Source organism: Chaetura pelagica, unplaced genomic scaffold (genome assembly GCF_000747805.2).
Source record: "Chaetura pelagica isolate M959 unplaced genomic scaffold, ChaPel_1.0 scaffold52, whole genome shotgun sequence".
NCBI classification, from domain to species: Eukaryota; Metazoa; Chordata; class Aves; order Apodiformes; family Apodidae; genus Chaetura; species Chaetura pelagica.
This window is the reverse complement of record NW_009952486.1, coordinates 849576-866180: the sequence shown is the minus strand read 5'-3', so window position 1 is coordinate 866180 and position 16605 is coordinate 849576. Positions and strand designations below refer to the sequence as shown.

At 40.9% G+C, this 16605-nt stretch overlaps 1 protein-coding gene across 1 annotated transcript in view; it reads right to left on the bottom strand.

Moving 5' to 3' along the window:
- Window positions 1-16605, bottom strand: part of SYN2 (synapsin II) — a 140022-nt gene that overhangs the window by 34099 nt on the left and 89318 nt on the right. The window contains exons 7-10 of the mRNA XM_010008855.1: window positions 13514-13576; window positions 11067-11209; window positions 5987-6061; window positions 1730-1832 (exon numbers count right to left, since the gene is read on the bottom strand). Coding sequence (XP_010007157.1) covers window positions 1730-1832; window positions 5987-6061; window positions 11067-11209; window positions 13514-13576 — 384 coding nt within the window. The remainder of the gene's footprint in view (window positions 1-1729; window positions 1833-5986; window positions 6062-11066; window positions 11210-13513; window positions 13577-16605) is intronic.

Below are 16605 nucleotides of genomic sequence, written 5' to 3'. Positions count from 1 at the left end.
ATTATCACTCTTCTTTCTTGCCTCATCTATTATGTAGACTGCTTAAAATGCTCTACAAACCCAGTTCCTGATGTATCCTGCAGTTCTCAGAAGTCTGTTTGCTTAGAAGTATGAGTGCATCTGGCATGGAAAACCAGGGCTTTGCTCAGAAGCAGGAGGTGGGGTACCCTGACAGTCCATTTTAGAATTTTAACTGGCTATCTCACTTTCAAAAAAACTGCTGCCCCTTCTCCTCCTACCCAACAGGAGGAGCTGGTTTGTGCACCTGATCTGAGGGGAGGCTCATGATGCTTGCTGGCTTTGCTCAAAAATCTGACTAATTGCACCATATAAAAAATGTGGTAACAGTCAAGTTCAGGGACTGAAAGGGAAGTGCATTCAGTCTGGCAGGAATCTGCTAACAGGAATGTCACAAAAGTGTTGCATGTTAAAATAAAGGAGACATCCTTCACTGCCTTTGGAAGCAGAAAAGGCCCAACTGCATTTGTAAAGTTAGTAAGGGATGAAAAGGAAGTAGGGAATAAAAGAGATTGATAGGAGGGACTCAGGAGTGTGGGTTGATGCCAGCCATGGGGGACAGACTGCACTGCATGAAGGAGCAACACAAGAGGTTTGGTATGGAATCCTAAGGTTTAGGCTACAGTGAGTTTTGATATAATAAGAAACAGTTAAGTTCTGCTTTGGCCAGGCAGACTAAGCAAACAGGATTTCTTGCCATTTTCCTCAGCATCTCAGGAGGTTGAGATGAATTCTGGTAGTTTTGCTGAAGGTTTAATCACAGAATCCTATGGGTTGGAAAGGACCAAGCTGCTCAGTCCTACAAAGGGCTACTGATTGATCTGGGAATCATTAGCAATTGCAATAAATAAATATTTCTATATAGTGATAAATAAATTCGTGAATTCTGTACACAGAACTGTTTAACACTGTGATGAAGCAAAGATTGTTACTCTACAAAGCTTTCCTGTTATAAATGGATACAAATAACTAGAGAGGCTCAATCCAAAATCTCCAGATTACTCTCATGGTTTAGAAAAAAAATGCCCTTCTACTTCAGCAAATATCACCCTTTTTTTGGAGTAGGGAGATTCTGAAGATCCTTGTCTATCTCCTGAATAAAATTCTAAGAATACAGAAGATGCTGAAGAAATCCTGAATTGTGTGATAGCTTTTTTTGGTTTTGTTTGGTTTTGGTTTTTTATGGCCAAAGTTATATTTATCCATAATAAACAAGGTAAATGAGAAACAAACTTCTCAAAATCTTCTACAGCAGAAACTTCTGATTCATGAGGAATCAGATCATTTAGACTAGAAAAAAAGTGAAGCTGTTTCCACTTCATTCTCATTTTCCCTTTCCATGTAAAGGTATAATTTTCTTGGGGTTCCTTGGGATAGTGCTATCTATAAACCTTCCAGGAAAAACTGGTAATCCTGCTCAGGAAAGAAATCATAAGGGTTGGGAAAATGTGACATCCACATTTGGTTTTGTTTTGTACTTTGTGTACATTTCCTCCAACACTCAAAGACCTCACCATATATATGGCTACATTTTCCAGCAAATGTTGCCACTAACTTGGATGTGTGGCTTTGTATTACGATTTAAAAGTACTCAAAAACACACAGCCTTTCCTGAAACAGTAACAAGCCAGTGCCTAACTATCACAAGTGTTCTTTAATTGGGTGTTTGTAATATATAAAAGCATATATTGAAAAGAGTGGGATTGCTTACCTCAAAAATATAATCTTTTCCATCCTTGCCATGTACAGCTTTAACAGCACAGATGTCCAGACCACCAAATATTTCAGAACAGGTGTCAACCCAAAGCTTGTACCTGTTTCATAGAAATAATTTTTTTTTCTGTGAGTATCTCATCAGGCTCTTGTTTCTCTACAGGCTTAACCCAATAATGCATTTTATATAACATTTGCTCTAAATCCACAAGCTTCACTATATTGTCAGTTTTACTGAATTTCCCAGAACAGCAGCTTGGAGATACTGGCCTGACTGCTCTGCTGTTGCCAGCAGGATGCAGAAAAGCTGTGCTTTGGATCCTGACCTCGTGTTATTCTGGATCCTGTTCCAGTTTATACTGGTCCAAACACATGTCTGCTCTAAACTGTGAGCAACCTGAAGATAAGAGATGCTGGAACACTAAGAGCATTTAGCTGTGTCCTATCCTGCATTTCCAGTGCCCTCAGGCTAGGACAGTTGTTGGCTGTGGCTCTGCTTTGTGGGAGAACTGTAGAGAAGAGGGATTTGTCATCTGGCCTGTTGCTGTGGCTTCAGCAATGCCAGGGGGTTTTAGGAAGTAGGGAACAGGGCTTCTGTTCCCTCCTGAAAATCCAAACTTGGGCATCCGTGCACAGATTTGAGTGTGACAATCCTCCTGCCTATTGTGCTTGGGAGTGCCCTTCATTATGGACGGGTTTAATTCTTTTATCAGGAAAAGTACAATCTTAAAAGAAACTTAAAGTCCATCCTAAATGATGGACCCGACTGGATTCCAAAGGAGCAATGGCAGCTTTATATGCCCATCACTTACCAAGGGAAAATAAAAATCAAGAGAAACCAAACCTTGAGATGCTGCAGGGGAACAGATGGGTGACACTATGGAAAAGTTACGCAGCGTGGAGACAAGGACAATGTTCCTCAGGTAGGGGTACAGACAACTGCAGTAAAACTCAACAGAAATGTGAAGAATTGTGAGGAATTCCACAACTTCTAACAAAAGCTGGTGTTCCATACAGTACTGAATGTTAGAACAACTCCATTTCTAACCTCATGGTAAGAAATAGGCACTGAGGAATGGACAGGTCGCCCACTCCACAGGCAGTACTATGATTTATTGCAAGAAGAGTCCTGTCCATCCTGTCACTAGAGAGATTATCTGACTAACAAGGGAATGAAGTGGGACTTACTAGAAGAAGAGTGAGGCAATTCCTGTGCTCCAGAACAAAACTGGCAGGGGGGCCACAGCAGGGAGTAGGAAAACTTTGCTAAGGGTGTTTGGAGGTGCTGTCAGCTGGGAGTGTTTTCTCCATGGCAAGGACTCCCAGGACACAAAATAACATGGAGAACTTTCATTAACTAATAGCAGAGCTGCTGTGGGGCACCAGAAAGTCATTATATGGTCTTGAAAGGTTATATAGGCAGATATCCTAGTTCCACCAATTGAGGGACATGTTTTCCCAAAACCCACCTGTTTTAAAGCAGCCATTTATCATAAACTTTCCTCTCTTTTTTTGGCCAGCATTTGAGAATAAATGGGAGCTATTTCCTTCCACAGAGCCTCTCCTGCTCTCTCCTCACCCAGCCTGTGAGCCAGAAAGACAGATTTGCCACACCATAGTATTTTCCATTGCAAAACCCCTGATGTAATCAACCTGGCATTGGACTTCACTGCAGGATCAAAGGAAACTCGTTGCTGGGCTGAGAGTCTTATTTGTATACAAATACCTTCAGTCCCAGCATCCCTTCCAAGTAAACTTACTAGGTGACATTCTTTGTATTTTCTTCAGTCTGTTCCACTGGAAAACTTGTTCTTTGGAACAGAATACAAAGCAATTGATACAACTGTTTGAAAAAATCCTGATGGTAATATTTTAGCAAGGAAAATAATTTTGTTCCTGTGAGAAACATGTTTTTTGTCCAAAATGAGAGGCTTTCTGGATGCCTGACAATTTCAACATCTGTAGATGCACTGACTGGCCTGCTTGCTGCACTTGCTTATGAATACTTTTCTTTTAGCTATAAAGTACTAACATGTATCTTAGAAAGTTGTGAAGACAACAAAACTTGTCTTTAACAGTAAATATCTGGATTTTTTTTAAAAAAGGAAGACATTTTCTTTAAAATACTGAAACACCACTCAGATGTATGCAAGCATTTTTAATAGCCTGTCTTCTGCCAACAAACACAGAGCTGGAAAGAGAGGTCTTGGATGGACTGGTCTTGGGAGTGTTTTAAACCCAAGGCTTGCACACTAGGTTGGACAAGAAGCTCAGATTTTCCCAGAGCCAACAGAGTGTGCAGCAGCCACTGGCAGGCCATGAAGTTTTGTTCCTTGGGTGCCTGACACAAAACACCTGGTGTGCCAGAGGTGTCTCAGTTAGCACAGGTCTCCATTCTTCTGGCCCTACCTAGGGAGCAGAGCTTCTTGGAAACAGAGGGGTTGAGAAGAATGTGTAACATGGAGATGTGCTTGTTCCCTGTCCTGTCATTGTCCTTTCTTGTGTCACATTCTTCTTTCTTTTGTAAGTGTCTGGACCAGGATCTGTATTCAGCCAACAAGGTTGACTCAGGCACTGCTTTCTAAGCACTTCTTCCTAACTCATGAGATGTATTTCAAAAGAAATGCACATGCCTTGAGTTTGATTGCTTTGGGTTGCTGTTCAACTACTACAGCTCTTCAGAAATCTTGAATCTTCCCTTCTCCTCCTTGCTCTGCTCCATGCATTCACCATGTACTCAAATAAAAAGCAGAGATCTGTGGTACATACCCTTCTGTTAGGAGAAAAATTCCATTTTTGCTGTGCTTTTTGTCTTCAGAAAAGAAGTCCTGGCTTTTTGGCTAGTGGTTTTTTTTAATGGGAAAACACCTGTTATGCTCTAATTCTCTTACATTAAAAAAAGGAAGCATAAGCAAAGCAGGCAGAGCATTTCCAGTGAGGTGACCAGGCAGGGTTAGTATCTCATCCCCCACACTCCATATTGTGTCCTTCTCCTTAGGGCCCAACTGCAGGGCCTGTGTTTTCTCAGAGGAGCAGCTCACGGGCTGTAATTAGCCCCACTAAAGCACACTCTTGCTTTTCCTCCCAGCCAAGGCTTAACCTCACTTTCTAAAGGAAGGTGGGAGGGGAATGAGAAAATACTGTGGCTCCACTCCAGCCCCAGAGGGGAGATCAGCAAGGACACAGTCTAGACTGGGGTGGGCAGCTGGGAGCTGTAATTCCCGTCTTACTTGTTTGCACCTTCCTTGGGGCAGGCAATGGTTCAGTTTCTGTGTCTCCCTCAGCTCACTAGAGGGAACAACTTGTAAGTTCCAAACTTAAAAAAAAACCCCCACAAAAAAAAAAACCACAACAAAAAACAAACCAGAAAAAGGCTACTGTTGAACTTTAAAACACCTTTTAAATTACACTTCCATTGTACAGAGCTTTTTCAGCTTCCACTGGTAGCAACTGTTGGGGAATTGAAAGAAAATTCATAGCCATCAAAAAGCCTCAAGGATTTACTTGGCAGGGAAAAGAGGTCTGGATGTTGTGGAGGAACTTGGAGCAAAGTATTGAGAGAAGAGTTCTGTCAATAGCAGACCTGAGCCTCAAAACAGTAGTGCAAGGAGAATGTGCTTGACTGGGTTGCAAAAAGGATCCAGGATAAGAAGAGGAGAGAAAAACAAAACAAAAAGTAAAGCAAGGTACAGAGCTGGAATGATGACTTTGAGAGAAATAAGCTCCAGTGTATCCCAGCATCTGGGCAAAAAGCCTTACAGTGCAGTTTAGTGGAAATATCAAAAATGAAAAGTAAGCAATTTAGCAGGATTGAAGGAAGAAAAGAGAAATATTATTTCAACAGGCAAAGTTAAAACTGGTTATAATAGATGATGTAGAAAGAGAACAGTTTAAAACACTGTGGCATGGGGTAAGACTGTTAGGTAAAATAGGGGAAATGAACCAGAGGAAAGGGTTGCTAGGTTGAATCTGGAAATTTGCCTTTTCTTTAGCTGCAGACAGGGATGTAGGAACCCAAGGGTGCACCTAAGCACCTAAAGCTGGTACTTCCTTTGGGTAGTTGACTCAGAGACAAGTCATACGGAAACTCTTGGCTCATGTTCTTTCACCTGATTCAAAGGGTTTTTTCCACAAGGAACAGATATGCATTGCCTGGGAATTGCACATCAACAACCCAATTTATATTAAAAAAAGTCACTTAAGATAAAATTCCATAAATTTTCTAAAATTACCTTTGACATGAGACTCGACTTACTTATCTGACATAGCAATTTGTTCCAACATGGCAGAGCCTGTGTTTGTCTTCCAGTTCCCAGATATGGAAGTTCTCCTGAAAGGGGGAAAATATTACAAAGACAGCCAGTCTCTGAAATTTCACTGTCTCTAAAATGACTCTGATTTTCACATGAATATTGTAACAGCATTTAAATCTCTTTAATACCTGGCAGCTTATAACACAATATCTAAATGCAAGGAATTCTAACAGGCATGGTGACTGTCAGCAAGACTCATTTCACTGTAGGCATGTTATGAACTAGAACTGTGAAATTTGGGTTCCCCAGTTATTCATTTAAGATTTAAGAAAAGCCCCAAAGCTACTATGATTAAGTGAAAGTGCTTGCAACAGGCTGTTATCAGTTATAAATGGATTGAACTACTGCAAATGTCAAGAAACTGAAGCTTCACCTTCTCGTTTCAAATCCATCCCCTTGCAGAGTCAGGTCCCAATACTCAAAAATCAAGATATTTCTCTTTTTGACACCTCCAAAGGGATCTCAGATCTGGTTTAGAGCTGGATTTTGGTTATTCCTCCAGTTTTTCCTCTTTGCTAGTTTACTAATAATCCAAACAGTTTATGTCAAGGTTTGAGTGTACCAGCTTTTTTTTAATCTCAAAAAAAAAATATATAAAGTGTTTTTTTACCTCAGACCTTAGGACTGCAACCAGGGCTGAGGAGATGACTGGTTTCTGAAACCTAAATGCTTTACTGGGAATAGGCTAAGGATACAAATTATGAAGTGTTTCCAGTTAGTAAAATAATAGGAACATCTGTAATGTATTAACAGTATATCAGGCAGCAACTATAGTTTTCTCTCCATTTCTCTATTAACCTCATTACGAGGCTCAGGAGTATTTGTGGGGGGAATGTTGACTTTTCTGTGGGAGACTCATGAAGTTTGCTGAATTTAGGAACATAAAGTCCTTGTAAGGTGCCATATTCTTTGTTGGTGTGGGAGAAAACAGTGAAAGGAGAAGGCCCATGTTGAGTGTGTGAGGTAACTTGTCCCAGCAATGAGGCTGTTTTGTGATTTCTGCTGCATTTTTCCAGAGATCCTGATTTATATGTGTGTACTTAGAACTTCAATATTTTATGTTCAGCACAACTCTACACACCTATTCTGCATCAGGGAGACAATACACAGATTCTCAAAGGCATTCATTAGCATGTACTATTTAAAGTGTCTTAGGAAGCAAGAAGTGACCAATTCAGAAAAAAAAAAACCCAAAACAAAACTGTCCTTGACTTTGAGCAAGTATTTAGCTCCAGATCCCCAGCTTTACTGATGCCATCTCAGCACTGCTGAGCAGAGAAGAGCTGCTTTGCTTGCAGCCACACTGCCAAGGGTACAGATCCCCTGCTCAGCCTGGAGCAGGCTGGTGGCTGGATGCTGAGGGACCTGGGGAGGACCCAGAGGAACCCATGGACACAGACCTGACTGGGGTGATCTCAACAGCTCGATGCCATGTCTGTCACACAACAGGGGTTCCATTAGACCACAGATGATACAAAAGTACCAGGCCAGGCCATCTGGCACGTTACACCTTGGGTATGATTTCTGTAATTCAGATCTAATTTCCTCCGTGGAAACATGTAGGTTTCCCACCCTTCTTCACTTCTACTCTGATAATTGCTGTGGGTCTGTCACATCATTATTTCCTCCACTTTTACCAAATATCAAACAATACAGAAAACAACTCTTAACACTTTTAAGGGCTTTACAAGGAGGCTCAACATGTTTTCTCTTCATTTGGTCTTTTCAAAGAACAACTTTTTAAAAATTGGGCAAGAATAAACTACAGTTAGTACAAACCATTCATAGCAACTTGAGCTTCTCCTTTCCCAACATCCTTCTGCTTCATTTAGCAACATTTCAAGCACAGAATCCAAATACTCTGGACAGGGGTTTGTCATCAGAAAAATATGTAGAAATATCTTCCTACAATTCTTGTGCAGCAGCATGGTTAGTGGTTCACCTGTAGCACCATCTGTCTCTGGTTGACGTGCTCTGCTTTTGTTTTATTGACCTTCTGATCAAAGGAGATTAAGTTATGGGTTCAGAGGGCTGCTTTTGGAGAGGAGATGTAAATGGAGTGGTTTTGTATTGCTGTTTTCCTTCTTTGTGTGTGACCCTTTTAACTCCATTTCCTTGAAGCCAGCTGAATGCTGTAATGGCACCAAGTGCAGTTAAGGATGTGTCACCCCGAGGAGCTGTGGTGTTCAGAGGGACCCAGTGGTGCCTTTTGGCTAGAATCTCTACAGACAGATGATAAGCACCAGCATTTTGTGAGTCATGGAGCCACTTATACCACAATTTCCCACAGAATTATAAAACTGAAGCTCTTAATAACTCTCTTTAAACTACACAAACAAATGTCCAGCTGGTATTTTTTGTGGTGGCTCCCTAAGTGCCTCGTTCCTGTGTCAGAGAACAAAATGAGAACCAGCTGTAAAACAATATTCTCCTGACATCATGTCTATGGATGTTTGTGAAGGACTTCACAGCCATTTGGTCAATCTTCTTTTCCTGCTGCTTTGTCACAACAGATTGGTATTTCATTTTTCTGTGTGATTTAACTGTATGAAAGAATCTAGAGGAACAAATGACTGCTGGGCTTTTGGCATTTGGGTGAACCCATCATTTCTGAGCAGAAACTTAAAAATAAATAAAAGGTAGGAGGAAGGAACAGGCTGTCATTTCAACTTATTTTTGCTGTCCCTTAAGCCAACTGCTTCTTCTGTGAAGAAGAAATATTTAGGCTTGAAAATGATAATTTTACCATGGCTGACTCTTCCAAAATCATTCCAGAGACTCAACAGCATTTAAATTTCAAGCCAAAATACAAAAATGGAGGTCTCTCTCCTCTGAAATGTAGTGATCCAGTTTTTATCACAGGGAATGAACCATCAAGTTACTACTGCTGCATCTGACTGCTGGTATCTGGTGTTGGGTCACAACCATTAAGAGTTGGGCTTTATTCCTAGCTCTGCCTCTTGGGAGCTGTAAGGCAAGAGACAAATCAACTCAGTTGATTGTAAACAAGAGAGGAGGGGAACAATGGGTAGCACCACACAAGAAATCTGCCTATCTAAGCACCACCTGTAGAGCAAAGCACTGTTCCAGACCTGCAGTTTTATGAAAAGGTCTAAGGAAGAGAAGGAAGGCTGACTGGTGACTGGAAGCAGAGGGAGATCAAGGCTGTTGAGTGGCACTGAGTAGAATAAAGGGGGCAAAGGAGAACCTGGGGCAGTAAAAAAGGCTAGGGATAAGGGGTAGAGACCAAGAGACAGAAAGGTACAAGAGGTCTGGGGAAGTGGTGGGACTGGACCAAGATATGGTTTGGACAGATAGGAGAGGTGACCTTGGGGTGTAGGAGTGTGGTGCTGTTAGAAAAAGTAGGATGGATGTCTCCAGAAATGGGGCTACAGACAGGAAAAGTCAACAGCCTGGGGCAGCAATGTAAGGCAAACGAGCAGAATTGGAATTAACTTTCCTGGAGAAGCCAGGAACAGAGAACACTGCAAATGACCAACAGAGGATTCCCAAAACCTCCCAATCCTTGCGAGCTATTTGCATGTTCTGCGTGGTTACTGTGTGCAGCTTGAAATTCCAACATGCTGCTTTTGCAGAACATGCTGCTTTTTTGTTTGACAGTTCTGGGTTCAAAATAAAGCAGGAGGACTGAGTGTCCACACTGCTGGATGGATCTGACCTGTGGGAATACTATTTCCCCAATTCTGTGTTGGGCTTCCGTGAGGCCCCTCAGATGTGCAGGGAGAGGCAGCTGGACTATTGAGCTGCCCCTGAAAGGTGTCACCTTTGATGTTCTTTCTCAAACACCCCTTCAGGTCAGATGTCAGGAGAGGCCAGCAGTTGCTGACACAGTTTTGTTCTTGTGAGAGTAACATTCTAGGGGAGAAATTGAGAGTTGTGGCCTTCAAATATCAACCTAAGGAGAGAAGATTTTGCCCCTTTCCCCCACCCTGCTTTCTCATAGAGCTTGTTGGTTGTTCCTAAATTACTTGACACTCAGAGCTAACTCTGTCTTCAATATTACAAAACATTTTACACCTTTCCTTTAAGCCATCTTTGGCTTTTGCTCCTCTTAGTGCTTATGGTTTGCTTTGAATTCCGCTCTTTCTACTGATAAAGATCTTGACTGTGCATTTCAAATGTCAACACACATGAAATCTCTGATCCCTCCAATGTTACAGGAGTTCCTAGGGAAGTATCTTTGCTCGTGTATGGGGGTGTGCATGTGTGAATGCATATATGTATTTTTATCCATGTTTTGTAATAATTTTCCTGCCTCAGAATTCTAAGGAAGAAGGAAAAAAATACATGAGATTATTTAAATTGTCTTAGAGACATGAATGAAATGGGTGTATGTCACATTACATTGCCTGATGATTGAAAGAGAGTAAAAATATGCAGCAATACAGTTACCATAGCTCCACTACTACATGATAACCTGTTTTGCTGCTCCAGCTTAATGTGAAGTGGAACTCTGGAAGTGGAACAGCCTTTAGCCTCTTGTATAGTTTTGATCTTTAAACAAACACCTGAAGTCTACAATTAGAAGAGATTTTTCACCCATATAAGTGAAAACCATTGCAAGATTAGAATGTTCCTTACACTCTGTTTTGTTGAAGTGCTACAGGTTGGGTTTGTGTGAATGAATGCCATTTAATATCCTGAGAGGGAGAAGAACATTTGATGCTAAGTTGGCAAAAAGATACAAAGGAAGCTCATTTAACAAGTCCTCTATAAAAACCAATCCCCTTCCAACTGCTCCCTTCTTCAAACAAAAAAATAAACAGAGGTTAGCAGGAAAACCACTCTGGCAGGCTCACCTGTTGTCTTATTCTCCTCCTCCCAGTCACAATTAACATTAAAAGCCTTGATAAACCTAGAAAATCTCACATATTTTCTTTCCAGAGACTATGACAAAGGAGTCACCACATCAGCTCAGAGACTCATCCAACAGTCTTAAATCTTACTGGTGCTTATCAATTTTGAAACAAGAAGATGAAAGAAGATAAGGTTTTGGCTCACATGTATGCTTTGTAGTTACTGCCTATCTTTTGGATCCTGATGTCATATTTGGAGTCTATGAAGGGCTCAGTGGTGGCGTAGGTCTGAGTGAGGGCAACCACGCTGGCTATGTCCTGAAAATCGTAGTGGTTGTCCACCTTGATCTGCAGTCATCACACCACAAGCACACAGCATATACAAAAAGAAAAAAAGAGCAATTAGGAATGAAATGTAGAATTCAGCTGCAAATGGCATTCATGAGAAGTCTGGTTTTTTGACAGCATCAGTTTATCAAAAAAGTATTGGATACCTTCTCTGATTTCTAGACTCTGTAACATTCCTGCACAGAAGTACCTGTTTCTCTAGGCCATCTATTTTTTAAGTGGTGATGGTTAATTTTAGATCTGCAGGCCTTAAAGAGTTTTTCCAGGTGTGATAATAAGCACCACTTATTCATACAGAATCCTTGTTGATTCTGGAAATGGCTCCTGTCACTGAATGCATATGGAGCCCACCATGGAGCATCACATCCTGTATCTCCTTTGGAGGAGATGAAGGGTCATGATATCTGGATGAGTGTGCATTCACAGCGAGCACAGAGGGTTGTTTCAAGACAGCAGAAACAGTTTTTCTCCTTTTCCCCATTGCTCTGCAAGGAGTCAGACTCTCTAGGAGCAGGATTTCCCAGCTGTGGAACGCTGTGCTGTGATGGTGGATGGTACTAAACCCAGCAACCTCCACAGGAAATAAGAGGGAGAAAAGTGGGGAATACTGATTTAGGAAGAGAGGGAGGAGGAGACTTTAGAGGACAGGTGGAGGACAGAGACATCACTTTTGGACAGGGAGGGCACATCTCTACATTTGACTTAAAGGAAGGTGGCTGAAGTGGGGAGAAAAAGTGACTCAGAAGAGGAGTCTTAGCGGTAGCAGAAAATGGGAGGGGGGAACTGGAACTCCAACACACTGACCCAAAGTACATTTTAGGATAGTGAGGAGAGGAGGCAGGGGTTATAATTTCTCATCTTATCTAACATTAGGAGAGTCTGCAACTCTTTGCAAGCCCAGTGCCTTGTTTGCTTCCAGTCACCTGGTGCTTCAAGGGAACCTGAGGGCTGGGGTGCCCCAGCCACCAGATGGGACTTGTGTATTAGTAGGGTCAGGGGGAGCTCACAGAAGTCATAAGGCCCAAGTATCTGCTCTCAGCTCTCAGATGGAGAACAACACAGAGTAACTTGCCATTTGAGAGCCACAAAACCAGACAGGGTGCTTGGTTTCAACTTAGTTTCTGAAAACCTAATAATTAAGCACATGTGAGTCTAAGTAGGACCATGGAAATGCTACTCCTGGCAATGCCTTTAGGGAGGACTGGGAGAACCTTTACTTGGACTCTGACAGTGAGCATTTCACTACAAAAGACTGGCAGTTAATCCTTTAGGTTTTAAAGTATTTTAGAGCTAAAGAGAATCTACATTTGTCTGTGTTGTTTTCCTTTTCTATAAGCGAGAGGTGAATATTGAAAGGACAGTATAAACATTCTAATACTTCACATATGCAATCATCAGAAGCTGCTGTTTAAGAAATTAGTGGTTAATTCTCCTCTCAATTACACTGGCTGCCAGATTTCCACTAACTTACTGAGTAGGACTAAGCAAAACCAAGACAGGCACAAGAACATGACATGTAAGCACAACTTGCATAATTACTGAGTAAAATACAATTAAATGTATTTTTTATTTCTATTGTGAGTGATAAAATATGATCATGGAGCTTTTGGAGATTCAAGATGATAAATGCAACTATTCTCTGATGATTTGTTTTAAAATCTAAAGCACTTCAAGCACTGAAGTGTTTTTAGTGAGGGAAAATGGTTAATCTGTAACGACCAGAAATTTTCACTGATATCAATGAAAGTGGGATTCAAATCATATCCCATTGAACCATCATTGTGAGAGAAGTGATATCAAAACAGCTGTACTCACCACTGAAATGCAATTACTTTGGGGAAAGAAAGCAGCAGTTATATAGGGGTATGAAACAATCACAGTGAATACATTAAGACAGGAAACGAAGAAAAGTTCAGTATTGAGCTGAAACTCATAAAGAACCTATATTCCCAGGTCCAAAAAGTTGGATTGTGCAAACAGACCTTGACTCTTAAATAACTTTCACTGCAGTCAACTGAATTAATAAATAAGGTTCTACTTCAAGAAAGCACCTCAGCGTGTTTCAAAGAACATCCTAGATAGGACAATGCACGGACAGAAAGGCCTTGATGTGAAAATATTTATCTTAATATTTTCCTAGAGAAAGGTGCTTTCTTGGACAATAACCAAGAAGAGATTTGCAGGGGTAAGGATCTCATACAGAGTTAGAAGAGTGAACAGTTAAAATGTCCAGGAAAAGAAGGAACATGCATATTGTTGTAGGCAAACACTGGTCTCCTAACATGCAGTAAGTAGCATCTGCACCTTTCCCATGCCTGAGTGAGCATGTCCAATCTTCACCACCACAGGAAAGGTTGGCATTGTTAGCTAAGGGGAAAACAAAAAAAAAGACATATTAGAGAGAGCAACTATGAGTTAAATGATTAAGCTAGATGATTCATGAAAAATATTTCAGTTTGACCATAAAGCAGCCAGAGCTGTTCTTGCTGTGCTCATTCAAATGTCACTTGTCTAGGTAGGACTACGTGTTTTGGTGAATTCCTGTCTATGTTTGTGGAGTTCCATGTTATTCCCAATACACCCAGTTAGGATACTTAACTGTTTTGTATGTCTTCCATTTAACTTCACTTTTTAAACTGAGTTTCTGCTGTTTCCTATTTTCTTTTTCCTCTTCCCCTTTTCTTCTGCTGTGTTTTCTATCTCACAAAGTCACTCTCTCCAAGGTTAAAACCATTAGTTTTGTCAAATTAATCACCTTTTCCTCCTTCTTTTTGTGACCACGTATGAAAGCAATAATGTCTAATTCATCAAATAAACTTCCTTTAAAGGAAGATCCTGGGTTCTGTTACAGATTTTTCAAGTTCTCTAGGTAAGGCTCCAGCTACTGCATAGAATGGAAGTAATAATTCAGGCACTGATGAGGGAATCACACATGCAACAACATATCACTATGCTTTATCCAATCAAATAATTATGGTTCTGTCTCTCAGAAAGTTCTGTGAATAACAGTTTTTTTCCATCATTCATTTGAAGAAGTTTTTGATCTCCCAGACATGGGTACAGCTGTCACTTCTTTACCTTTTATTCCACCTAAAATGTACTTATATTGAACCTCTATCAACCAAGCATAAATACAAAGACTTAGCAGAACATGATTACAACTAGAAATAAAAAGCTGAACACCCTCAACATGTAATCAGACTGGGCAGCAGCAGGACAGTGAGCTTTATGGGCTCTGAGACCTTCATTTAGTACCCAATTTCAACAGGGTAAATACAATCAAAGGCAAAGTTGATGCTGTAGAAAATAAACAAAGAATTCTTAGAGATTTTATGAGCACATTATTTTCCAAATACTTACAAAGGATTGTCAAGAGGTTAGATGGGGTTCACCCTGATCTCTCTATGCTCTGCACATCATTGCACAGAAACACACAACCACAAACAGGTATTTTGGGATTTCAAATCCTGACATAAAGATCAAGAGATAAAGAATAGAAAGGTCACCTGGCTTTTGGTAACATCCAAACCTATTTGTAGGGTTATAGAGCTAATGAAAATTCACACACGTTTTCCCTCGGTTTTAAACTTTTATTTTCAACATGCTTTTAAGGAATGCTTGGAAATATGCTTTGATACTTTCACTGAAAGGCAAATGTGCATGAGAACAAGAGGGCATTCACAGCAAGGTACAAATATTCTGTGCTGCTTCCTGTCACATTCCCAGGACAACACATCCATCTCTTCTCTTTTGGTTTTCAATGGGCTTTCTCTGATTGTCCTAGCATGCATGCTGATGAAAGAAGAAATTCTTCAGTCTGAGGGTGGTGAGGAAGAGGAAAGGGTTGCCCAGGGAGGTTGTTGATGCCCCATCCCTGGAGGTTTTTAAGGCCAGGTTGGATGAGGTTTTGTGCAACCTGGTCTAGTGGTGGGTTCCCTGCTCATCGCAGGGGGGTTGGAACTTGATGATCTTTAAGGTCCCTTCCAACATTAATAATTCCATGATTCTATGATTCTAATACTGGTTTGTTTGTTCTGATTTCTTATTCAAAAACAGACAAAAAGGCATGTAAGCAAACAAAACCTAGTTGCCTGTTTTTTGACAGAATCTCAGTTTCTGCTCCACCTGATCAGGAGAAGAAGGAGGAATCTTTAGACTTGCTATTTTAACATACCAGAGTTTTTGAAGCCTGAGGGAACTACAGAGTCCTACAGTTGTTACCTACACAACACAGGCCCAGGAGGTTTCTCATGGAACTGGATCAAACCCAAAGCCAGCACTAGCATATCTTTTCAGGAGAAAACCAGATTTGATTAAAAGACTTGCAGTTATGAAAAACTTTTGGCAATTGTAGTCAAATTATTCCATCAGTTAAGTAAAGATGTAATTACACATCTTCTGCTGGGGCATCCTTGAGATGTGAAACCATGGATTACTACCACGGGCAAGCAGAACATTCTGGGCCCCATCTCTTGGTGCTTTACAGAACAGGCATAACTGCAGCTGCCACATCTCAGTGCCTGGCTAAAGGTAACTTGCATTTTTTTTCAGAAATCCTGAGGACTAACACTATAGGAACTGGTAACTTTGAATGTCTTGAAGCTCTTTTATTTACCTCTTCTTTAGGAACTATTTCAAGAGTTTGTCTTTAAATCCAAAATACATTGAATTGCTTTTTACAGACCTGTTTCAATCTAACCAATTTAAGTGAAGGCAGGTAAGCATGAAAAAGTTTGATTAGTTTCAAAATAGCTAAAAACACTTGCAAAAGAATCACAGATTAAAGGTCACCTATATTGCAATTAAAAAATAAAGTTCTTGCTAAACTGTAGAAATGCAAAGTCCTGTATAGTTGACATCTAGTCAGTTATTTATTGCTTTCAGATTTTAAAACCAGACACTTTAAAATTCTTTTTTGGGGGAGAAGTGGGAATAAATCATTGCTTCACTCCAGATTCCTAAGGGCAGCACCATGTTTTTATGATTGAACTATAAACCACCAAAGCAGGGTTTGTAATGGAAATGCTGGCAGATCTCTAACTATAGCAATACAAATGCCCCCCCTGTAATTAAGAGGACCACGTATCTTCCCATGATTCCAGAGCTGTGGAATCCTCTGTGGGCCACAGGAACAAAACAAAAAGTACAAATTTCTCCCTCAGTAAAATGTGCTAACATCATTGAAGGCAACAGAGTTCATGTTGCTCTCGAGCCCACTGCCAAGATGCCCCATCCCAGCACTGACACGTAGCAGTGGCAGCTGGACTTCAGACAGGACAGTCAGGCAGCAGAGGAGGCAGAGTAACTTATCCCAGGGCTTCCAGGGCAGTGGAGCTGTGGAAGGGTCTGGGGACCAAGTGTGATGAGGAACAGCTGAGGGAACTGGGGTGGTTTGG